The sequence below is a fragment of the Mixophyes fleayi genome, chromosome 4, assembly GCF_038048845.1.
Source record: "Mixophyes fleayi isolate aMixFle1 chromosome 4, aMixFle1.hap1, whole genome shotgun sequence".
Lineage (NCBI taxonomy): Eukaryota > Metazoa > Chordata > Amphibia > Anura > Limnodynastidae > Mixophyes > Mixophyes fleayi.
Window position 1 is genome coordinate 219352398 of NC_134405.1, and position 26733 is coordinate 219379130.

The 26733-nt window shown below is 38.0% G+C and overlaps 1 protein-coding gene across 6 annotated transcripts in view; it reads right to left on the reverse strand.

The window, feature by feature from the left end:
• Nucleotides 1-26733, reverse strand: part of PPFIA2 (PPFI scaffold protein A2) — a 367242-nt gene that overhangs the window by 40990 nt on the left and 299519 nt on the right. For all 6 annotated transcript variants that reach the window (XM_075209360.1, XM_075209359.1, XM_075209358.1 and 3 more), the window contains 5 exons: nucleotides 9527-9608; nucleotides 8864-9064; nucleotides 7442-7504; nucleotides 6200-6229; nucleotides 3997-4172 (listed from right to left, as the gene is read on the reverse strand). In XM_075209360.1, coding sequence (XP_075065461.1) covers nucleotides 3997-4172; nucleotides 6200-6229; nucleotides 7442-7504; nucleotides 8864-9064; nucleotides 9527-9608 — 552 coding nt within the window. The remainder of the gene's footprint in view (nucleotides 1-3996; nucleotides 4173-6199; nucleotides 6230-7441; nucleotides 7505-8863; nucleotides 9065-9526; nucleotides 9609-26733) is intronic.

Genomic DNA, 26733 nt, shown 5'->3' on the forward strand with positions numbered 1-26733 from the left:
ATTACCTTCCACTTTGCTGCTGTTTCATCAGGTGTTTGTAATCTGCACTTTACATCAAAGATACCTAACCAGATTATAATTTTGTGGGAATTGGGGCTGATTTGAAGCTCACCGATTAACTGTTTTTTTTGCTTGGAATTACAATGGCTCTTTTTAGTGCATTGTCTGGCAGGGGGGATCAGCGCTCGTTGACTTGTATTAGCTGTATAATTACCTCACTTATCTAAGAAACAGGTGGAGCAATCAAATGAACAATAACTGGTTTAATGATCCAAGGACAATTCCATCTTGATCCACTTTTCTTTTCTGCCACTGTTGTGTGCCAATGTGTCCTACATGTGGTAGGCACTGCCCTGTGTTTGAGTCATTGCTTTGTCGCTTATCATCTAGCCAAATCACTGCAGTATTTGTTCAAAAGTGTATGAAAATAATATTGTGACCTGTGAGGTGGTCAAAATTGACTGCAAAAGACTTGAAATTAGTGTTATTGAGGTTAATAATGTAGGATCAAAAAAAGAGCAAAATTATGTGATTTTAGCATTTTTTTTCCAAAAAATACAGATCGAAAACCAAAACACGAAGCTAATCCAGATCCAAAACCAAAACCACTTCACGGGGGTCAGTGAGCATAAAAATACCCCTAGGATATAACTAGGCAATGCACATATAAATATAAACAATAGATATGTGCAGTTTAAGAATCCCTTAAAAAACCCACATAAATTTTCATTCAAAACTGAAAGTTTGCAAAAAGGTGGAGAGTCCAGAACAAAAAGAGACATTAAGCATCTGTGGTGATACTATGCACAGATACATATGAACTCCACCAGGGGATCATCAACATCAACATTTATTTATATAGTGCCAGCAAATTCCGTAGCGCTTTACAACTGGGGATGGCTGCAAACTTTTAGCCCGGGGTGCAAGAGTTGACTCAACAGCCTATTTTCAATGGAAAAAAATGCAGGTGACCCAGCCTAAGGTATCCCACTATGGGACTGGCCCGGGTGGCAGATGCCCCCCTGCCCCCAGCCCAGCCTGCTCCTGAACTCCACATGTTACTTGTTGGGAACTTAACTCTAAACTCCTAGCAATGTTCATCCTTATGTTGTTTACCATTACATGAGCATTGCTGCCCATGAGTAGGATTGAGCATTTACTTAGGCCATTGCTTATATTGCACATTGGATTTAGTAAGGAATACATATTTGCTTCGTACCCATTTTACAACTTACAAAGTAGAAAAAAAACCATATATAAAAATATCACATCTTACAAAAGCAAAAGAAAAACTGCACCACTACCTTTTATAAGACAAATGTTAACTATAACCCAGGATGTAAACTGTATAAAATCTAGGTCGATTATCATCAATCAAGCTTACGTAGTGCTGGCAGATATGATGACTTGCATATGTGCACTAATGTCAGGGACTGATGAATAAAAATGACATTTCCCAATAGAGACCAAGGGAGTGAGGGAAAAATGACAGGTGACAGGAATGACTTTAAATTGGCAGTTGAAGGGTGGAAGTTGGTCCTAGTCAGCGGAGAAACCTGTGAGCCGGTCAGGGAAAAACCCTGTCATGTTGTCAGAAGAAAAAGCTTGGTCAGTCTCTGAAAAAAATCAGCCCAGGAAGAAAACGAAAGGGACAGAAGAGTATCAGCTCTGACAGGAGGGAGAGCCCTGTCACATTTGACAACCCTGTCCTGTAAGAGAAGCAACTGAAATTTCCTGTGAGAGGTCTGAGGAGGGGAATCTAAATGGATAAGTAACCCCTGTTTATTTATTTATTTGATGGATCTGTGTATTGTGAATCTTATTATTAGGTAGATAGGAATTTGGTGGGGAGAACCTAAAGATGATTTGTACACCCTTTGCAGGACTGTGATAAATTATCAGGGGTAGTGATAGAGAAACATAGTTAGGGATCAGAAACTAAGATATATTGCAAACATCTACACTAAACAACAAAATTTACCTCAGACAAGTGACATTCATTACAGTGAAGTACAAAGGAGAGATAGCTTACTGCAAGCCTGGGTCTGTGTAATAGGACGAGACAAGGAGGAAAGTGTGTACACACCTAACTTCTTTAAGTCATATTCCGCCGGAATAAAGACAGACTAGAGATTGTGGTTATTAGAAAAGTGTGAGATACTACAGATTGTCCCCATTAAAAGAGATTTATGTTTCACTAAGCTAAGGAAAACTGACACCAGCTACTTTATTCTGGAGCCTTTTTCTACCACAGTCTACTGTTTCTGGGATAGAGAAGTGGAGAGATATTTACTTTTCATTAATTTCCTCATAAGACTACTTAACTGAATTTTATTGCTAAATATGCATATGTTAATGTATAACATGTTAAGTTAGTGGATGCATGTGTGTTGAATTTAGAATGTACTATTGCTAGACAATATTACAGTTGAAGAATAATTGCAAGTAACCATTTAAGGTAGAGGTACCTCTTAACTAGGGTAAGAAAAGGTTAAGGTATTGCATTGTATTCTTGCACATTTACTATATTTTACCTGTTTTAAAGGGATACTTTTAAAATATGGTTTATATGAGAGATATTCTATTTATGTGATATATATAAAGTCTAATCAGACATGAAAATACTTTGAAAGCATGCGCCCATTCCATAAAAGTGCCAGCGTGGCTTTCAAAGACAAATTTGTCTATTGCTATCTTTTTCTGTGTGTGCCTGTGGTTTTGTTAGTAGGGGGCAGAGGGTTCCTAGGTCTCTCTCTGATGTTGCTCGTCAAAAACATTACCCAACGAAAAGCCTACTGCATGCAGACCAAAGTGGAGGCACTTCGCTAACTGATAATATAAGTAAAGGAAACACCACAGGTCACAATGCACTTTACATAGACACCCATCTGATCTATGGGAAAGGGGGTGCTACACTTAAAAGTGGTTTGTTAATTTTTAATTTCCCTTAATTTTGGCTACAATTTTATTCATTAGTAAACATAGCTGCAAAAAGAGTATGTATAATCCACCCTTAAAACTTACCAACATGCAGAAGAGCTATCAGAGGGGTTAGAAATATATTAATATGTAGTGTGAGTTTCTCTCCCTTTCCAGAATGCCACCTCTGTTAGGAAATACCACCAAATATGCAAGTGGTTTATCTGTTCACATTCCCAAAAGCAAATTGGTGAGGAGAGAAGATAAATTGAAGGACCATTGAGGAGATGTGTTACCAACAAGTCAGCACCTTAAAGGATGTTTCTTTATATTTACTCATTGTGACCCTTAAATAGCTAACTTCAGCACAGACATTCTCCCTGCAGGGAGAATGTCTGTGCTGAAGTTTGGTTACCATGGATATGTGAAAGATGCAATATTATGTATCACTTTATCTATGTCCTATCATTGTAGGGAGAGTATTTATATTACTAGTAGCATGGACTAGGGGAGTTCAAAGTAGCACTTTTACAGTGATCCAGGAGACCAATACTTGAAATTGTATCCATTAACTAGTGAATGGTCTGGAGAGGAAAACTGAGCAACCCTAGAGGCTGTCCTAAGTGGAAGTTCAAATTAGGTAGACCTAGCTCTCTGTGAAGGGGTTGTCTATAGAGTGTTATTTTGGCACATTGATTACCATAAAATAAAGTTATCAATTGATCTCTGGAACATTCTAGAAGCCACTAGAGGGGCCTTAAAGAAAATAATGGCTAATGCAGAGTCTGCATAGCGCATTTTTGTATGAAATTGCTATGATAAATCAGTCACGTAGATGATCACAAGGAGCAATATACAACAAAGCACTAAATTCCCACAAAGCTTCTTGTGCTGTCCTTTACTTAACTTCATAAACCATATACTAAATTGTTAAGAGAAATTGTTATTAAACAACTGACTATAATTTACTCTATCAAAATGCTGTGTCAACTATCAGCTAATATTTGGAAATTCCAAATCCTCAAAGAGCCTCCACCATCTTATCATAGCACACGTGTAAAGATTCTGAGCACATACCTATGAAAGCTATCCACCATTTTTAAGTGCACTCGCAGGTCTTTCTTCGTCAGATGGTCCAACATTCTAGCATCTACCAGGCATTCCATGAAGTAACTTCGGTACTGAGGTAAACCCAAACTAGGCAGCCATTCATTACCAATCCACTCATGATTCATATCACCATATGCCAGGGTCTAGAAAATGAGGTTTTGACAAATTAAATATTATGGAACAATCAGAAATACAATTACTTCAACATATTACGCATGCATAATACTTTGTTCTGCTCACAAATACTTTCAAAGGACAACTAAATTTAATATTCCAGATGCCTCTTATATAGTTATATGTAAAGTTTGTGAACCTCTGGAAAAATATTGTTCACTGAATCTCTAAGTGTAAAATGTTACCACAACCGCTGCATGGTACAAGCTTAAACGTGACATGTGAAAAAGGTCGGACATCCTGTCAGTCAGCACTTAGTAACACCTCCTTTGAAAGAAATGACAGCTTATTTCTTGAAGCCAGCTTAGAGTCTTCTAGTCTTGCTTTAGTTTTACTACTTCTTTAAAGATCTCCTTTAGCTCAGTAACTCGGTGAGCTCAAAGCACAGCTAGAGGGGCGGGGGAGGGGAGAGGGGAAGGTCCTGCATACGGCTGAGCCCGAGAGGGAGGGCCCGGATAACAGGGAAACCCCCAGAGGGAAGAGGAAGGAGCTAGAGGGGACGGGGGATGGGGGGGAAGAGGGTCCTCGAGGAGGAGGGCTAGGTAGCTGGAGAGCCAAGTTAAGAGTGGTGAGGACAGGAGGAGAGATGACCCTGCTCAGAGAAGCATACAATCTAAGGGGTGGGGTAGACAGACAGAGAGACACAGGGGAGAGAGGGAGAGATAAGGATAAGGGAAGGGGAATGAAGGGGAAGAGGTAGAAGAAAAGGTAGGAAATTAAGTGGGAGGCTGGAAGGCTTTAAGAAAAAGGTGGGTTTTTAAAGCCCGTTTGAAACTGGACAGATTAGGGGAAGTTCTGATAGAGGGAGGGAGCTTGTTCCAGTGGAGGGGGGCAGCGCGGGCGAAGTCTTGGATACGCGCATGGGAGGAGGTGATCAGGGGGGAAGAGAGGCGACGGTCATTGGCAGATCGGAGAGAGATATATTTAAGTCTTTTTGCATGCACCACATGTTTAAGATCTCCCCACATTTTTTCAATTATCAAGTCTGCGGACTGTAAAAATCCAAACAAAAACTTAATCTTACATTCCTGTAAGTACTTTATGGTTGATTCTGAGGTACTGTATGTTTGGATCGTTGTCTTGCTGAACTATCTGAAGTTTAAGAGAGGTTAAAGGGACAGAGCATTTATTTGAATTCTGTTCACATGGTTTAATTTAAGTAACAGCAAGACAATCATGATCTGAAGCCTTAAAAAAATATTTAGAAATCAACTGGATGGGTGCCCAACCTTTTGCCACAATCACTGTTTTAATTATTTTATTTTTTACCACTAAAAAAAATAAAGCTCTTTTTAATTGCTTGGTATTACCAATACCCTCTTTAGATTCCAACTCCCTCAATTTCTAGAGACAATCCCAGGTATTAAACATATGCCGCCAGTAGTGACCCTAATTTTTCAATATTCATTAACTGACTGCACAGTATATTGTCTCTTCATTTTCAACTTTACAATGTAAAGTTTTACAATGTCCTCAAGGTTAGTTATTGTTGCCATCTGCCAATATTGTCCAAGGTCAGTGCCAGATTTTAAAGATTTGTCCCAGGAGATGTCCCGATTTGTATTATTGTCCAACTGTACAGTATTACTTATTCTGTATACAAGATGCAGTTCTAACTATCTGCCATTTAGAAGATAATACTTCTGATCATAAAATGTCTGCAAAAATTGCATCATAACTACGTTTAGCGAGCATGTCATGCTGGAGATTGCAGTTCAGCAACTTCCACCTAGTCTACACAGTGTTTAATGTGGCATCTTTCTGACAGCAAAGTGGTCCTGGAGAATATTTTGCAATGTTGCCAACTTCTCCTACAAGTTAAGATGAATGTAGCCTGACCTGTAAACATAATGGTGAGTACACAGAGAGTACCATGTGTGAGCTATATAAATACACATGTTCAGAAGCAAAGTGTCCATAGAATTTATTTTAAAATGTTGGCTCGTATGTACCTGGGCATGAGAACACTCATATTGTTCAGTATAGGAATTCATACCTGTGCCCAGCTACCCTCTTCTGACTCTTTCTGTGTTGTCAGCAGGAAAGCATCAAAGCAGATACATGGAAAACATAAATAAGTCAATGCTTATATTGCTTCATAAATCACATTCAATAGTCTGAATTACAAGCATATTATTAGCATAATTATTAACGTTGCAAAACAGAAGATTTTAATCGTTCACAATATATTTTAGTTGGGACTACAATCCCTAATAATTTATTATTTTATTTGCATCACCATAAAATATTGAACAGTTTTGTAAAATACAGCACATACAGATAGACAATATGACTTATTCATATATATATTTACCAAATAGAAATCGAGTTTGAAATAGAGTAGTATTTATCCCAACAGACTACGATTTAGGATAACTAACATATACTGCAGGTATATATGCTGTATGTACAGATGTAGTATTCTTGTATTCCTATCTTCAGCAGGCATGTAAGCCTGTAGTTTTACAATAGACTGTTATCTATGTAGCAGGATTTTGTTTGGCATTGCCTGCCATTTAAATAAATTTTAATTTAGGACTTCTCCTTTGCAACCACTACTTGCAGACTAATTAACTGTATTATATATATATATATATATATATATATATATATATATATATATATATATATATTATATATATATATTTATATATATTATATATAAATAATTTACTGTGATAAGATAGATGGCCACGATTTAGATCAGTAAGCGGTGAGAGTGGAACTGTAGATGTGGTGGTATAGCAAATGTAGGTGAAAGAAATTTGATAGTTTTACAATGAAGGCAGCAGGAGTAGTGAATGGATGTCATACTACCGTATACAAGCCCAATTCGACCACTGATTGAAATATTTTGTATTATTATATTTAAAACAAATGAAAGAACAATTAAATTGCTTTTGACATATGACACGTATATATTTATAGAAACAATTAAAGAATAACTATAGCTTGACATTTCCATTTTTTCATTGCGCTTAAAATACTGAATCGGATTTCCATACTCAATGACCAAACACATGTACAGCCGGGCTGTCAAACTGTAGCTTTTCATGCTGTGACTAAACTCCCAGTCCAAAATGTGATAGATTTTGCCAAAAGTTGTATTTCTGTGGCATCTGGAAATTAGCAGGTTGACTAAGCCAGGTATACTGCATTATGGATCAGAGATCACCGCTCCTCATTATAATATATATTAAACATGTTATATAGAAACAAACATAAGGTAATAACTGACCGTTTTGGCAGGAGCTGTGAGATTCTCCATTTCCTCATGGGTAACCCATACATTACCGGAGGGCTAATGAGAAGACCCATGGGAGAGCAGGTGAGATCCACATTAGGTAAGCAGCATTAAAGAAGAAAGTCAGCACCACTGTAAGTTAATAGTGTAATAACATCACAATCAGCAAATATACATCACCAGCTGTGACATAGGTGCCCCACAGTCCCCACAACTGCTAAGAACAGAAATCTACAATGCAATTTCCGGTACAATGACATATGGCTCCATAACAGTAAATTAATGCTCAGCGGGACAGATTTCCTCAAGCTGGCATACAATGTAAAAACACTATTTATCTTGTGTGGGTTTTAAGCTTGAACTCAGCAGAAAGTATTTAAATTATATAGTTTGCTTGGGGTGATTATGTGCAGGATAAAAACACAGCATATATATATATGTAGCCTTAACCACCACTGTATATTAGCAGATAAAATAGAGGACTAAGGTTAGGCAGCCCGGTGGCTAAGTGGTTAGCACTTCTGCCTCACAGCACTGGGGTCATGAGTTCAATTCCCGACCATGGCCCTTATCTGTGTGGAGTTTGTATGTTCTCCCGTGTTTGCGTGGGTTTTCTCCGGGTGCTCCGGGTGCTTCTTCCCACATTCCAAAAGCATACTAGTAGGTTAATTGGCTGCTATCAAAATTGACCCTAATCTCTCTCTCTGTCTGTCTGTGTGTGTGTTAGGGAATTTAGACTGTAAGCTTCAATGGGGCAGGGACTGATGTGAGTTCTCTGTTGCGCTGCGGAATTGGTGGCGCTATATAAATAAATGATGATGATGATGAGTAATATCTATAGGTTTACTTTGAGCAAAACAAAGTGTGCAAAACATTTATAAGCAAAAAATGATCAAATAAAATATGAAAAGGTAACTTCAAAAACAGCTGCTTACTACCGTTACCAAGTTCAGATGGTGACATAAGTATGGGTGTTCTTGAGTGGGCTGGTCTGGACATGTGACCACACAGGGCCTGAGTCCTTAGTTCAGTTTACAGAGAGAACACATCACTACATACGTGTATCTGCTAGTGCCAGTAATTTTAGTTAGCTGCTGGCAGATGGAACTGCTATTGCTGATAATTGGGGAAAGTAACAAAGAGTCATAATGAGGCCCAATGTATGCTCTTTGCTTAGTAACAAACTTCTGTTAATAAAAAAAAAGGTATCTGATAAGATTGTTAGAATTTAGAGAAGCAGAAATAGGAGTGTGATATCAATGATATTTGTATAAGGACCTCTAGTGTAAAAAATGTACCACTAGCTGTGAAAATGACAGCAAATATACAAATACTTATACTGTGCTACTTCTGGTCACTACAGTGCTCATCTTGTCACATGTCAGACCACAGTGAAGGCAGAGGAAGCTGACTTACGGTTCTTGATGTTGGAGGAGCTGATGGACTTGTAAGAGAGACCATCTCCTGAATAGCAAGGCGTAGTTTCAAACGATGCAAAGGGTTGCTGATCCCAATTTCTCTCTGTATTTCAGTGTCTGACAACGCAGACATAATGGCACCACTCTTAACATTGGCACGACAAGCTGCAACATACCAGGCTGGCATTCCCAGCCATAACTTGTGGAAAAGAGGAAAAATGATGTGTTTATTTTTAGCAATTATTCACTGTACAACAAAATATTTTTACAATGAAATAAAACATTTTACACTTGCATCTCTAATCTTCACAGTTAGCGTTGGAGCACAAGGATGGGGGATAAAGAATTGAAGAACTCTTTAATAAATGATCCAACTGATTTTTTTTATTCATCTCAATGACCATTTTAGATGCATATTTGATGGGGCCATTAGTGGAGCAATGCACTAATATTCAGCTGTGGAACATGCTCAAAAGAACAGGAGTTGGTGTGGACTCTAAATGAATGAAGAATCAAGGGAAGGTTGTGGAACATTTTAGGGCCATTTTCAATTAATAGTGTGGTTTTCTTTTATGTGCAATTCCATATTTATGCTAGGTGAAATGGAACCATTCTAAACATGCTGTAATACAAGATCATATAGTGAGATGCTAAGCCCTACCTCAAGCCACGACACCACTGTGGGTCCATCCCACTGAGCAAATGGTAGCCCTTTTCTTCTGGCCTCTTCTAGAAGTTCATGTCTGGGGAAGCAGAGACAACAGCCACATGTTAAATAGATCAAACGCAGTAGCTAAAACCATCTCCTTATTAAAATAACTCTTTATACATTTTTATGCTTTTCAGTGAAATTGTATAATAAGAAACTGTGATTTACTTCTAGGACACATTGCACATAGAAATGTATTGCCAAACATGTATTGGGATCTGGGTCAAGTTTTCTGTTTGATTACTTGAAAACGGGTTTCACTTTTCCCATGAAAATATAATGATTATTATCTATGAAATATTTTGAAGTTCTAACATGCCAAAAATAGCATGTTTAAGTTTCAAGGTTTTCTGGGGGGGATAAGAAAATACACTTCTTTTGGTGTAGGATTAGAGTTGGTTCTCTGACAGTGTAAGCACATGAGCTGTGTTTGGATCAGTGGTCGAAGTGGGGATGTATATGGTGTTATTCCATGCTGCCATTCCTCCAATTGCTTTGATTGTAAAACTATCAAATTCCATACACTTACTGTACATTCCCATTACATTTTTCATACCACCATGTCTAAATTTCCACTTCAACCACTGGTTTGGATGAAATACTAATAAACCAGTACGGGAGCCACAGAACACTGGCAGCTTGAATGGGGTGGTGTCAGCATGATACAAGGGCAATTATTTACTCTAGACCAGGCCTGGCCAACCTGTGGCTCTCCAGGTATTGTGAAACTACAAATCCCAGCATGCTTTGCCAGTAGATAACTGTCAGGGTATGCTGGGGCTTGTAGTTTCAAAACACCTGGAGAGCCACAAGTTGGCCAAGCCTGCCCTAGACAATTTGGCAAACGCAAAACTTATCTTCAGGTCCGGCCCATCAGCCCTGGAGTTTGATAGTACATTTTACATGACTAAAATAATTGCATTTTATCACTATTATGCTAAATCAATGTTTCTGTTTTTACAATTTGACTTGCAGCAAAGAGCAAAATTTGTAACTGTGATACAGTATCACATCTTTTAACATACTTTACAATTCATTAATTTGCTAAAAAGTAGAATTGTGATATATATTACGTAAATGTTGCCTTTTTATATATGTTGCACTTTATTAAATTGACACAATAATAAGTTATTTGTCAGAAGCCTCATATTTTGGATTATGTCCATCTATCCTCATCATCACTTTATAAGGTGCTATAAAACTACAGTGTCGGACAGTCTGTATATTATTATTTTTAATATATTAATAGCATAAGTGACTATTATGAGTGACTTATTTCTATGATGCTGTTATCTGAGCAGGGCACATCATTTACCAAATTAAAGGTCTTGGTCTGTAGATTTGCAGAAAAATATTGGCATTGTAATCAGTTGCATCGTTTTGGAGTTATTTTGCGAAATGTTTCCCCGCCATTTACAACAATGCATTACCATTGTCCTCTGGAAAATGTGAAAGTTTGCAATACACCTGTGCATCTGCTGGTTGCTCTGGAAACTGTGACAGTCAGTGAACTCACCCTGTGCATCTGCTGGTGACCTGGAACATGTGACCTGCTGGGGTGGTCTTGACACTGTGACAGTTATTTGCAGCCACATATATCAGCGTGTCTTGTGGGGGCCATGTCCAGGAATGTAACTTCGATGGAAGAACTTATACATATATTGTAGTGTATAAAATTATTTTGTTCCTTTAATATAGTGATTGATAAGTTATTTATTCATTATACTTCGTTGTTAAAATTTCTACATATAATGCTGTGTATAAAAAGTTATTGAATTCTGTTAATAAAGTAATTTAATCATTACATTTCAGTTTACTTTAAGGCGTTTACCGCCGAGTTTCTCTAGCTATCCTTTAATATGTTAAAGTTTTATAAATACACAGTACTGCACATTGATGGCATTATTATACAAATACATTCTATACAATGACATGAAACAGAAGATAATCATATGAACATATAAATTAAGAGATATGGGCATTCTGGATACCTAAGGTAGCAGCTTAACTACTGAAGCTGACAAGGGGGAAATTGTGTGCGATTGCTCTAAATCAGAAACATTTTGGTATCTATGTATTGGTCTTGTGTGTTAATTGTTCAGTAAACCAGTAAACCAGTGCTGAGTTATTGTCAGCTTTCTTGCTTGAGAGCTTTATTTATCAGAGTGTACCAAACATGTAGTAAAGTTATATTTATGGAGTAGTATTCATTCAAATATTTCATGATCATTGCGTACTACATTTGGTTTATGACTGTCATGGGGGTCTATGCATCAAAGCACGATGAGCCATTAAAATGGAGAAAACAGCAGTTTTCTCCATTAAATGGTCATCGCAGAATACATCAAGGGCTTATTTCAGGAGATCTCCTGACATAACCCACTTTACGTTTTGTCTTTGCATACCCCATAGATTAACACGGGGACTGCAAAGTTCTGCAGATCATGAAGCTTTGATAACCTTTGCATTGCGCAGAAAGATAACACCATCTCAGGATTGTGTTACCTTTTTTTCCTATGGGATTCTGCTAAAGCCGTTACAGTGGAAGTGCTCTGCACACTTCCTCCTTTCACCGACAGCGCTAGGCTGCCAGTAAGTAGGAAAATTAGACCGCAGCAGAGGGGTCACTTTGCCGGGGGGCTACCAGAGTAGCCCCAGCTTGATGCATGTAAGCAGTGCTTAAATATGCATCACTGCATTTTGCAGTGGGGCATATTTAGTGGCACCGCATCTTATTGATGCATAGATCCCGTCAATTATCTCTGACAACATTCATATTCATTATATATAAAAAATAAAAATAAAGATTAAAAACAGCATCTCAAAATACTACGGTGCTCCAGTTATTAAAAGTTATATTACATACACACACAATTTAATTTGATCATAAAATGGTGTGGGTTGGGTACTAATTATCGGAGCTGATAATACTTGACCAACTTAATAGACAAAATATGCCCGAACGTGACTTCACCGTCATTAAAAAAAAACAGACTTACCTCTTTAATGACAAGACAACTATCCGACTGTGTTTTTCAAGATCTCGATCAGAGGTAATAATGGCACTGCGTTTTTACGTCATTGAAAATGCGACCATATTAGAAGTTTTAAAACGGTAATTCCAGCTGATGATCTCTAACCCTAACAGTAACACTTACATGACAGTCGGCATTGCCATTTTAAAAGTGGCAATAACGCATTTTCAATGATGCAAAAATGCAGTGCCGTTAAAACTTCTGATCGACACAGTCGGAAAGTTCTCTTGTCATTAAAGAGGTAAGTCTGGATTTTTTTAATATCTAAAGTTACGTTCAGGCATATTTGGTCTATTAAGTTGGTGTCTATGTTATCAGACCCGATAATATCATTACCACCGAATGACGTGGACTACAGCTATAAAGTAACATAGGAAGGGAATCTAGAGACCACTCAGTCACATTATCCTGATATACTCTATGGTGTATATCTTTAATATAACAAGATAAAAAAAGATATATAAACCTGCACCCCCAGAACCTAACTTACCCAAGAAGGATATAACATCATGGCCTGAACTGACTATATTATTTGATCATGTTGTAAATGCAAATAATGAACAAACTGCTGTGGGAAATGGTGGTAGTCAGTTTCACGGTACTGACTACCCCGACAGAGAACACAACGACATGAGGAGTCCGACTGAATAGTACACCGACCTGCAAAAAAACGACATACAGGAATGCAGATTACGGAGGATCACGACTTGCTGTGTTGCCGGTTGGAGAAAAGGACGTCATCACCAACCACTACTTGACTTGAAGCGGCGATGGACTGACCCGGCTGTCATTGATGTCATGTAAGTATTATTTTAGGGGTTAGGATTAGGGTTAACCCTAACTCCTAACCCTAATATCCCTAACACCCCTTTTCCCTAAAATAGTACTTACATGACATAAATGTCCGTCCATCGCCACTTTAAGCCAAGTCGCGGTTAGTGATGACGTTATTTTCTCCAGCCAGCAAAACAGAGAGTTGTGATCTTAAGTAATCTGCATTCCGGTAAGTAGTTTTTTTTGCAGGTCGGTGTACTATTCAGTTGGACTCCTCATGTCGTTGTGTTCTGTGTCGGGGTAGTCAGTACCGTACACACACACATATATATATATATATATATATATATATATATATATATATATTAGATGCTATTTTTATGTTGCTGGAATGCCATTAAATCTCAATTGCTTGAGGAGAACTTGAAATGTAACAAATTAATCAACATACAGGTATGGTTAAATTTGCCCATAGTAGACGTTCATTATTTTTACTTTTAGCTATCTCTATCTCACTCATTTTTATTTTATATCACTTACTGGAATATTTTCTATTCTAGTATAGTGCTTTTATTAAAGGTATAGCAAGTTTTACTCCGTTATAGACAAATGTTGGGCAAATATTTTTACTTGAAGCATTCAAACATGTTTTAAACAGTCTTGTTAGTGTATGGACACCTTTAAGATTTTCAGTGGCAAAAATAGGGCTGTGAAAGAAAATAACAAATGGTACTATGGGATATTCTGCATGGAGGTAGGACTACCCTGCTGCACTTTAGGCTGAAGGAACTGCATGAAGTTAAAATGTCCAACAATGCTTATATTTTGAAAGCATTGGTAGTATTTATTGTAAAATACCAATACCTCTTATTTAGTCAAATATAAATGAGAAAAGTCCACCAGTAACACTGCTGTGAGCCAGTAAAGAGCAGCTATTCTACTTGGACATAAAAATGCAGGATTCTCAGTTACACACATTTGCATTCTTTAGAGTTAGGACCACCCCTATTAGCAGAAGTGCCTTGATGGGGCGGGTGGCTTACCATCCATTTGCAAATGTGTGTAACTGAGAATTTTTATGTACAATTAGAATAACAGCTCTTTTACTGGCTCACAGCAGTGTTGCTGGGGGATTTTCTCTGTATTTATTTCCTTTCTGGATAACCCCCACCATTTCAAGCACATGCTGTGAACCTATACATTGATTGAGCAACTTCCATTTCTGTATTATATAAAAATAAATGGCCTACTTTCTAGTGGTAGCTGTTTTCATATCACCTAACCATCTCTTACCCACTTTTATTTCAAGCCCACTTCTGCCATTTTCATCCAAAAATGGTTAAACTGGTTTCCATGAAACCAGACTGAAGACCATAATCCAGTTTCAAAGTTAAAATTTAGTAGTAAAACATTAAAAAATGTTTTTTAGAAAACAAAATGTGCAGCATAATATCTAGAATCAGAGTATTATCTCATGTTTTATTTGAAACTAATATATAAGTGTAGGGCCGGATTAAAAGAATGGATGCCACCATTCCCACGTGAGGCCCCCCACCCGTGAGCCGCCCCCCCCCACCCTTCCCCAAGCTCTTACCTTTTTCTGCTCTCCTCCTGTCACTGTAGTCTTTCCGCAGCGCGCTGCATGCTCCTTACTGAGGAGATCTCGTGAGAGTGAGACTCACGAAATCTCCTCAGTAAGGAGATAACTGACGCCGCAGAAGGACTACAGTGACAGTGCTCAGTAGCACTGTCAAGGGCCCCCTGGATGCCCAAGGCCCCTGGGCTGTAGCCCAGTTAGACCTTGGGTTAATCTGGCCCTGTATAAGTGCATCAGAGAACTATAGCTAAAGACAAATGGAAAAAAGTGTTCACCAAAGTATACTGAAGCACAGGATGAATTCTACAATGCATAGATAGAAACTGGCACATGGCTAAAGTATAGTATAGAAAGTAGAAGGGCTCATTTTCAATATCTTAAAATGTCCCATAAGCCTCTATAATTCATTTGATTAATAACTTACAAACAAAAACCAAGAAAATATTAAATATATTAACTGGCAGAGTTAAAAGTGTAAGTACATTCATAAATGCTTATAATTTAGTTCAACAGAAATAGTCACAATAGGAATTATCTAGCATCACATGAAGAGGATTATCTGCGGATGTTAAACACCTCCTTCTAGTTGACCAAAGGTGCCCTACTGCTCAGACAATGACAACTAAAGGTTACATAGACAGATTCGTTTAAGTACCGCATTTTACTCACATTTGGGTTTCTATGAAATTCTATAGTACACATTTTATTTGAACAGAAAATAATGCACTTTGAAATATGTCTAATTCATTTCTGGTTCAAATACATGGGTACTATTTACTAGGTAATTCCTGGTGCATAAACTATGTGCTTATACATTCAGTTGAGAAAATGAAGTACAGAATGGAAGCCTGTGGTGCTGACAGCCTTCAGAAAACAACAGGAAGCAGACTTGTGCAATTTAAAGCTCAATAGGACATGGAGATCACACAGTACATTTCAAATAAAATAGCCGCTAATCTATAATACTGCTAACGCACATAAATGTATTCAAGATAGATCATTTTGAATACATTTTGGTTATCAGTTTTATTACACCTTTCTTGATTTAATGTGATTGTAGCGTATTAAAATTATACTATCAAAGCATCACAGTGTCCTCACTAGCATCCGTGGATCCACACTGTTCCCAAAATGCAACCCCCCTACAATTCAAAAATTTCCAGACAATTGCTATAGCTAGTAATGACTTCACCAACATACACAATTGCAACAAAAACTACTACAGTATAATGTATGGTGATCAGCTGTGTTGTTGTTGATTTATTAAAAAAAAATTAATCGGAGAAAACACTGCAAAACGATCTTGGCTGTTTACACCATGGTATTCTTATTCAGACAATGCTTTATGCTTAAACTTTAGAAAAACCATAATGAAAATGCAATGTTTAAAGAATTGATCTTTGCTTTTTGTTTGAATAGATATTTGTATGTGATTTTTGTATATGTACTATGTACAGAAGTTATAATTATCTGTCTCTTTAGTATGTTCAGACATTTTAACTATGGGCTCAGCCTCTTCCTGGTATAAAAATATAGTAATTAACATACTAAAGGAGGAGAAAAAACATACAGATATATAAAAAAAACATTCCTCTTTCCCCGACCAGACCAACCACAGTGTCCATACTGCCTAGTGTAAAAGTCTCTTTAGCTATTTGGGAAAAGTTGGTAAGGGTGGTTCAGGACTTTTCTCTTCCATTTCCTCTACTTTTCCTCTCTGCTGTGGCATCTTTAATTCCAGATCTGCGCTTGGATCTTTGGGTTTCCAGGGGAGTTAGTAGGCTATCAGACCTTTATGAGCAACGGGTCCTGGTGCCGTTCTCCTCTCTTTAGTAGTGTTTCCAGATTCAGACCTCTGATCTCTACAAATACCTCCGGGTACGCCATTGGATCCAAGCGCAGAGCTCTGCTTTGTACTTACTACGTCACCCCCCCACCACTAGTGAAGCTCCTGACCCACTCACGTTCCCATGCTGGGGTATATCAACTTGGTATCAGTGCCTTCTATACGTAGGATTTCCTGTATGTCCCCCCGACTCCTCTGCTAGAGCACCATCTGGTGACGTCTCCCATTTCCCCCTTTTTTCCTTGCCTCTTCCCTGTTGTGATTCCCCCTGTTATGTCTTTTTGGTTTGATGCATATTTGTCTTTGATACCTGATGTTTTTATCTGTCACTTAAACTGCGATTGTCTGTATACTTGATTTTGTTTTCTCTGAAAAATTCAATAAACACTCTTCGTTAAAAAAAAAAATAATTCTCCCCATAATTAAATAATTTAAGAAGGAGCTCCACTGCTCCAATCACAACTATGTCCCACCTGTATAACAATAATAAATATAAATCAGTAGATAAAAATGACCATTGTTTTTTATGCTTGGCATGTGCCTCTAACAGCAGAAGTATAGACACATATAAAAAAATAAGCAAAAAAAAAATGATCAAGATAATGAATTACAATGGTGGAAACACAGGTTCAAAGTGATGCAAGGCTGCAAGCTTTTGTTTAGAAGTGGCAGCTTACCAATTGACCTTGTAAAAAAAAATGCATCTATGTTTGGTGTATATATACACATTATATATATATATATATATATATATATATATATATATATATATATATATATATACACATACACACAGTATATGGATTTCCTTTGGTGTGCCCTCCATTCTATCATGTGCTGTGCACCTCCACCTTTTCAGCGGTGCAGGGGGTGCACCTGCTATGAGGCCTAGAGGTGAGGGGGTGCAGAAATACCAGATTCCCCCCCCCCCCCCAAGGCTCTCCCTGGAGGCTTCTTCTGAATAGGTTCATGTGCTGGATCACACATATTTTGAGGGGGGTCCAGTAGGCTAGAGCAACAACCCTACTCTGCTACCCAAATTTTGCTATGGGGCCTGGCAATACACTGCTCTGCCTTTAACCCCTGCAGATAATTCATGCCCTTATTAACCAAAATAATTTTATTGTAGTTAATTTTTCTTTTTTATCTTTGTATTTACATTGTTCACAATACCTAGGGATTGTAATTTCTAAAAAAAAAAAGATCAAAGTCCATTTTTTCACATCAGGAAATTCCCAAAGCAAATGGGACACTATCTCCCTAAACATAATGAAATGCCTAATACACAGTACACCTTCCCCACTTACCTAAGTATTCTCCACATTACAGCACAAAGTGTGAGGCAGACTACCATCAAAGAGGACAATACATTTCCAAGCACTGCCTGGACCATGGTCTGCATGTTTGCCGAATCTCAGGGTTGAGCAGAAATCAGTGCAAGTAGGCTTATGATTGACAATTCAACTGCCAATGAATCACTAAGTTTACCTTATTTCAAACGAGCCAAGAGGGAAGAGTTGCGTACCTGCTTTGTAAGTAATAACTCCAGAGGCACCAGCAACTTACCTAATAGCACGTTGCCTTGTTAAGAAGTGCACAAAGGGTCACATATCACACTGCAATTCTATATTTTTATGTCTTGACTTATGCAACCTTTCCATAAATCCATCCCCAATCCAGCTGTTAAGGGGAAATTGCACCATTTATAAAAGAGTCACTGAACCTACATGAGCTGACCATGGCTGGTGATATAGTTGCAGTCGAGAAAGGTCAGGCTTAGAAGTAACTGAAATGCAGATCTATTTCAGCAATGTTCTTTTACAATAGGCAGGTATTGCTGCAGACAAGGGTGCATTTAACCCAATAATGAGCCCCATTCTCTACCTTGTTCCTCACAGCCCTGGCAAATTCACATCTTATCACAGCATTGCAAAGTGAAACTCCAAGGCTTGGGAAGAGCTGAGATTGAAGGTTTCTTACTGGATGTAATTCATCCTTTCCTGTTCTAGGGTGGGCTATGGTCTTGAGTGCTGGTCTAGAGAGTCAGGGAGCAACTATCATGACCCCCAATATACTTTTGTATCCATATGCAACGGGTAGGTTTCAGAGCATTAATTGTTAAGGGATGCTCAGTCATGTGCTTAGCTGAACATACAGTGAAAAGTACATCATGGGTAGGGGCTTAGAGCACCCTGTGTGCAACAATGAAAGGGATGAGTAATGCAAAGCCAGTATTACTTGTGACTCCAAGAGCCCAAGATCAGAATATAAGGCAAAGGCTGGGACAAAAAAGCATGGAAAAAAGAGAAAACACACAAAGAATAGAGAAGAAATTTTTAGACAGAGGCAGCATACTTCCTATTGTGTTTTTCTTAAAACTTTTTGAGGCGCAAGGCAAGGAGAAAGTGGGCTGAAGAGACGTGAAAGATAAGTTGGAAGAAATGAGGCATAGATGCAGGAGATCAATGTAAAAAGGAACTAGGGATACAAACGGGTAAGGGGACTGGGGAGACAAACGGATGAAGGGACCGGGGAGACAAACGGATGAAGGGACCGGGGAGACAAACAGATAAAGGGACTGGGAAGACGAAGGCAGTGGGCAAAAGTCTGACTATAAACAGTCCCTGCTCTCTTGTGACCTATATGGTCAAAGAAGTCCTTGTAGATTTTTAATATACTTATAATAATATTTAACAGGTGGTGCATTATCGTGTATTACTTATCACATATGGGCAACACTAAATATGTTGGATAGAAAAAAACGGCGCTTCTCTATATAAAATAACCTGCTGCTGAAAAAAGATATATATAACTTGATAAAAAAGGGGAGTTCAGCGCATGGCTAACAATATGACCAACTGTAGATATAGGACACAATCAGAGGCAATGTTATAGCTCTTCTGCAGAAAATGTATTAATAAAGGTTCTTACCCTGCTCTTTCCCTCTTAGTATAAGTGAAAAAAAGAAAAAAAAAAAAAAAAAAAAAAACTATACTAAGAGGGAAAGAGCAGGGTAAGAACCTTTTTTATCAAACACTAAATATGTTGCAACTTCTTTATGCTATATATACACATTTGTATGTATAGCATAAAGTAATAGCAAATGTAGTAAGTGTTACAAAGTGTTGTTGAACGTAGAAACGTAGAAAACACTGCAACTTATTTTAAAATTTAATTATATATTAAAGATAGAAAACAATAGTGGCAAAGGTACTATAACAGTAATTATAACTAATGCACAGTAAATATGAAACATTAAAGCTGAATGGATCCAGATATATGTTTTTGCAATCATTATTCATGAAAACTTAAATTACGCAGCAAGGGAAAGAGTTGGGAAAAGAGTTGCAAGCATCTCTATGTTATTTATTTGGCCCAATTAATATACACAGTTTTTCATATATCAAACTCTTTTTCATTTACACCAGTAGGCATTTCCAACCCTGGGTTAATGGGCATGGTACAAAGGCAAACGATGGCAAGAATGCCAGGGGAAGAAACCTGATGCTGTAATAGCATTTTTCCCCCTGAAAACTCCCTGACTCCTGACATAGGAAAGGCGTCTAGATGTTCTTTCCTGCGGTGAGTGTCACCAGATTTATCAGTGGTGAGTGTACAGAGGAGCAAGAATCATTCCTTATGCAGTCTGGGTCATGTAGTCCCGATTCTTTATTGGCCTGAATTGGCCAGTAAGAGGAGCTCTAAATTGAGTTTTGCCTTAGTACTGTTTGTGAGATGGGTCACTGTTGACACAGAGGACAAAAGAAAAATGTTATTATAACTGCTTTGTCACAGGCTGATGAATTAAAACACTTAACTCAGATATTTGCAGGAGTGTTAATACTTGATTGATTGGAGAACACTGTCAATCTACTCATAGAGCTCATGGACGGGAACTATGAAAAACTCACAGTTTTCTTCCTGTGCCTGTAATATGTCTCCAGCTGCCATAACAGCTGGAGACATATAAAACTAGCCAGCCCTGTAGCTCCTGGATACACGCAATGACAACTGTTTCTCATTTTTTCAGTGTTTCTTTTTTTTCTATTAGAGAAATAATTTTACTAGGTCTACCGTCAAGTATACACGTTGTTGTCCCATCATACCCTTATGTCAGTTTGAAGGTTAACTATTCACTACCTATATTGATATGTCCCTAGAAATGTATCTTTTAGCAGTTAGCTGTCCACGGGCACCCCCCAGTTTTTGCATGTTTTTTTTATATATACACCATTTACAGTTTACAGATCACGGATTCAGAGCGTTTAATTTTTTAATTGTCAATATGTGTTCCATATTTTTTCACAACGTGTTCTTATGCTTTTTCTTCACCTATTAACTTTGTTATTTTTCTAGCCTGTTCCCTTTGACCCCTTCCTGTGCTCCTATAGGCCCATCCCTGTTTGGACAAAACCAACACCCTCACCTCCTCATTTTATTGGACCATGGCCAACAGTAGAGAAGTATTAAAGTTTATCTCTAGCAACACTAGGGGCTGCAAAAAAAGGTTTTATCCAGGAGTCCCACTTCAAACAGGATGAGGCCTCTGGATTTGTTAACTATTACTACCCTCATGTTTTCCTTAGTAATAATCTTTACTGAAAGACAAAGGGAGTGTCCATATTACTATTATTATTATTATTATTATTATTATCATTTATTTGTTAGGCGCCACAAGGTATCCGCAGAGCCGCACACAGTACTAACAGTAGACTATAGAGGGTGAAACCATACAGAACAATGAACAAAAAGTACCAATACTTCAGAAACTCCGGACAGTCATATGCAGTAAAGACGGAGCGGAAGAACAGGTATGGAGACAGGAGGGGAGGGGGCCCTGCTCATACGAGCTTACATCCTAAGGGAGGGTAAACAGACCAGGCACAAGAGGAGCCAGTTGAGGCAAGAGGCGAGAAGGTAGGAGGAGCTAAAGGGAGGAGATGGGGGTTAAGTAGATGGTTGGTAGGCTTTGAGGAAGAGGTGAATTTTGAGTGCACGTTTGAAGGAGCACAGAGTAGGAGAGAGACGTATGGAATGAGGGAGGTCGTTCCAGAGAAGGAGGGCTGCATGGGAAAAGTCTTGGATTCTGGAGTGGGAAGAGGTGATAAGAGTGGTGGAGAGGCAGCGGTCGTTGGCCGAGCGCAGGGAGTGGGCAGGAGTGTGAATGGAGAGGAGGTTAGAGATATAAGGGGCAGTAGAGTTGGAGAGAGCCTTGTAAGTGGTGTTGAGGAGTTTGAAAAGGATTCTGTAGGGGAAGGGGAGCCAGTGTAAGGCAAGGCAGAGAGGGGAGGCAGAGGAGGAGTGGCGTGACCAGAAGATGAGTCTTGCGGCCGCATTGAGTAAAGAGTGGCGGGGGGAGAGACAGGAGTGGGGGAGGCCAGTGAGGAGGAGGTTACAATAATCGAGGCGGGAGATGATGAGTGCATGGATGATAGTTTTGGCGGCATCCTGTGAGAGAAAAGGACGGATGCGGGCGATGTTGCATAGTTGGAAACGACAGGCTTGGGCAAGGGAATGAATGTGGGGGGCAAAAGAGAGAGAGAGGAGTCGAGGGTGACACCCAGGCAGTGAAGTTGGGTGACAGAGGAGATGGTGGTGTTATTGACGACAATAGAGAGGTCATGGTGGGATAGAAGTCTGGGCGGAGGAAAGACAATGAGTTCAGTTTTAGAGATATTGATTTTGAGAAAGCGCTCAGACATTCAGGAGGAGATGGCGGAGAGGCAGTCGGATACCCGAGCGAGGAGGGTGGAGGAAAGATCAGGAGAGGAGATATAGAGTTTGGAATAAAACTATGTTCTGCAATTACATCAAGCAGAGCATGATCCCCAGAGGTTTGAGACCTAAATTATATCCTGCTTTCGAGTTGATTAATGAGGATTTAAAGAAAGAATGGGAGTCTTCCCTTACGAGATGTTCCAACGAATTAATCAATATTCTGATTAGACATGATAATACCCTTCTGGAACAATATGCTCAAGAAATCTCTATATTAGGCGATAAATTAAAAAATTTTGAGGGACTTGAGTCTTTTCAAAAATCTTATGATAAACTCAAAAATGATCTGGATCAGTTCGAAAAAAACATTGTGGACAAAAAACGAGGCAAATTTGCTCGTGATAAAGAGGACTACTTACAGGATAAGGTTTTTAGATGGTTCATTAGAAGACCCAATAAAAAATTACCCACTTATAGTACATCTGATTTGGATTCTTCTGATAATGAGGTCCCTGATCCCTCTGGTTCTAATAACTCCAATAATGAACAAATGCAGTCTAGGGATTTTTTAGGGACAGATATCAGAAACAAGGACAGAGAATGGCAAGAAAACCATACAAGATTCGCAGGGGGGGGAAGAAATCTAAGAGACAGAAAAAGAAAGGAGATGGAAGAACAGGGGAGTCAATTTACCATGAGGAGATACTACAGACGGACCAGATATTAGAGGACTGTCTAAGAGTCATTAATCTTTCAGAAAGAACTCTTACTCCCACTCAAATTACTCTCCTAAGTAAAGGCCTTTCTTTCTCTCCCACTCAATATATTGATAGATTCGAATGGGAGAAGGATCTAGCCTTGTTCTCTAGGAAATTATTATTAAAAAAGTTTTTTCAAATCAAACAAAGAGAAGGTTTTATTCCTGCCCCACAGGATATTACGATTACCCCAAGTTCCAATCCTGTCCATCTAAATATGAAAGAAGATCAACAAGCCTTGGAAATACTTGAGGAACTATATCAACCTAATCCTGAAGATGAGAATGCCTTATCCATGGTGGTAGATGAATTACCAAAATTAAAACCAAAATCGACCTTCTTTCCAGATCTATTCATCTGTTCCCAGGTAAAGATCTATAAGGACCTAGTGTCTAATGACCTAGATGATTTGTTTGTGAAAACCAAACAATACAAATCACGTTCTGGTAATTTAAATCAAGAAGAAACGCTAGCATTAAAAGAGATTTCTGAATGGGAAGATGTCCTGATTAAACCCTCTGATAAAGGGGGTAATGTGGTAATATGGCCGAAACAACAATATCTAAAAGAGGCTTATCGTCAATTGAACGACAAAGACTGTTATAAAAGGATTATATTTAATCCGACTGCCAATTTCTTGTCTTGTTACAACAATATTGTGGATTCAGCCTTTCAAAACAGTGTAATCTCCAAAAATGATCATGATTTTCTTAGAGTCACCAATCCTAGAATTGCCACTATATACTTGTTACCTAAAATTCATAAAAATGAACGGTCTCCTCCAGGGTGACAGATTGTCTCTGGCAATGGAAGCTTGACAGAAAAAGCGAGTAAATTCATAGATTATCATGTACGAAAGCATGTGATGAGTTTAGACTCATATATCAAAGACACCAAGGATGTTTTGTCTTAATTGGACAATATTACAGTAAATTCCACCACTAAACTTGCGTCTTATGATATTGAATCACTCTATACTAATATAGTACATGATAATGGACTACATACAGTCAAGTATTTCCTGGGAATGGAAAGAAGTACTGACTTTTCAGTCTTTCTGATTACCCTACTACAGTTTGTACTTACTAAGAACTATTTTGTGTTCGAGGAAAAATTCTTTCTGCAGATCAGAGGAACTGCGATGCGGACTGCCTGTGCCCCCACCTACGCCAATTTATATCTGGGCTGGTGGGAGAAGGAGGTAGTCTTTAATTCGCAGAATGAGAAATATACAGACCATATATTATTATGGTTACGGTATATAGATGACGTGATTCTATTATGGGATGGAGATGATGGATTATTTCATGAATTTACTGATCTCCTGAATGACAACGATCTCAATTTAAGATTGACATCTGAGATACATGATTCATCAATTAATTTTTTAGATTTAACCATTTTTAGAACTGAAGACGGGAGATTACATACTGATATGTACAGAAAGAAGACGGCCACAAACAGTTTATTGCATTCATCAAGCGCCCATTACCCCCCGGTTATCACAGGAATTCCGAAAGCGGAATTATTAAGAACTAAGAGGAACTGTTCAGATGAACCAATTTACAAACAAAGATCGGAAGAATTGAAATGTAGGCTCAGGAGAAGAGGATATAATAGTAATATCATACGAACAGCTGAAAAGAATGCATCCAAGCTCAATAGAGATTTATTAATTCACTCAAACATTGATAAAACAAGGGTGGATCAGAAGAATGTCAAATTAAGATTTGTAGGGACCTTCTGTTCGGAATGGAGAGCCATCACACAGATTTTACAAAAACACTGGCACATTCTACAATTAGATGAAGATCTCAAACAAGTACTAGAGGATAGAATCTCCATAACATGGAGACGATCAAAAAAATCTCAGAGATCATCTAGTACAGAGCTATTTCGCACCTGGAAAAAAGATTTCCAATGTTCCAAATGGTTTCTACAGATGTGGGACTTGCAAGGCATGTCCCAACATGATCCAGATCAAGGAGTATAAGGATAAGTTCGGAAGAACTTATAAGATTTCTAAATTTTTAAATTGTAACTCCATAAACGTTATATATTGCCTTTCATGTCCTTGCAATATGAAGTATGTGGGAATGACCAGTAGACCCTTTAAGAAACGGGTCTTGGAACATATAGGGAACATAAAGAGAGCAGTGAATGATAGAGCCAACTTGAGACAACTTACAGTAGTGGCCAAACATTTTTTGAAATATCATAACAGTGACCTTAAGGTCCTAAGGGCATACGCTATGGAACAAGTGAGCTTAGGTCTAAGAGGGGGGATATTCATACAGAATTGTTACGAAGAGAGACGAAACTGATCTTCCTTATGGGCTGTCTAGCCCCAAATGGCATGAATGATAATAACAGCTATTCAGCCTTTTTATAATGGACCTATGTTATTGATCCCATTGTGGGACGTGTTACAGTGTGAAGATATAATATTGGTACACATATGATGGCACTTTAATTAGGTACATTAAATCATATGGAAGCTTTTTATGATTCACGATATGGTTCTATTTACCAACTTTTAAGATCACATTAACAAAACATAATTTTTATTTAATTTCTGGTACTGTTTATGTTCACTTATTTATTTATTTTCTATATTTTTTTTTGGATTATTTATTTTTTTTGGATGTTGTTTCACTTTAATTATCGGTCATTAAGACCGTCTTATAATTAGATAATAATTATGGTTTACCCATAATGTATGGATATATAAGATTTTCATATATTACCACTTAGTCTTTTGGCTCACTAGCACACATGTTCAGGCACACTAAAACTAGCAAACTTGGATTTGCCTTAAGTTTTTAATTTAATTCTTTTATTCAAATAAGACAATTATTATACTGTCATAAATAATGTTTTTTTGTCAAGTTTGAGTTTCACATAGGATAGCGAGTATATTCCATCTTCTCACAATATTAATACCTATTTAAGTGTGGAATTACCTTCTATCTTACAATTTTGGATCTGGTTTATCCAGATTCAATTAATTTTAGTCACATTAAACCACTTAACACTTATACTAATAATTTTTCAGTAAATTCACTGGGTAATGTATTATGGATGTATTAGTTTCATCCCTTCATCTGTAGTAAATAATTGTACACTTACCTTAGCTCCATTATAGATTCAATCTGTCCGTTTTTTTAGATCAGTAATCTACTTCCATTATACACTTCTAGTGTTATTTATAATCCTCTTTGCTAAGTAAACAATGATTTTGTCCAAGCGGGCTTAATCCCTTTAATGTGATCAGTCCACATTGATATTTCCACCATACAAATATACCACTATATCCGGGTTTAACTGGCAACTATGGTTACCATAGTGTTGCCATAGCGTTGCCAGGAATGACGTCAGAATAAGGGGAGGGATCTCCCCTTTAAATAGCCAATCAAGCCTAACACTCGGCT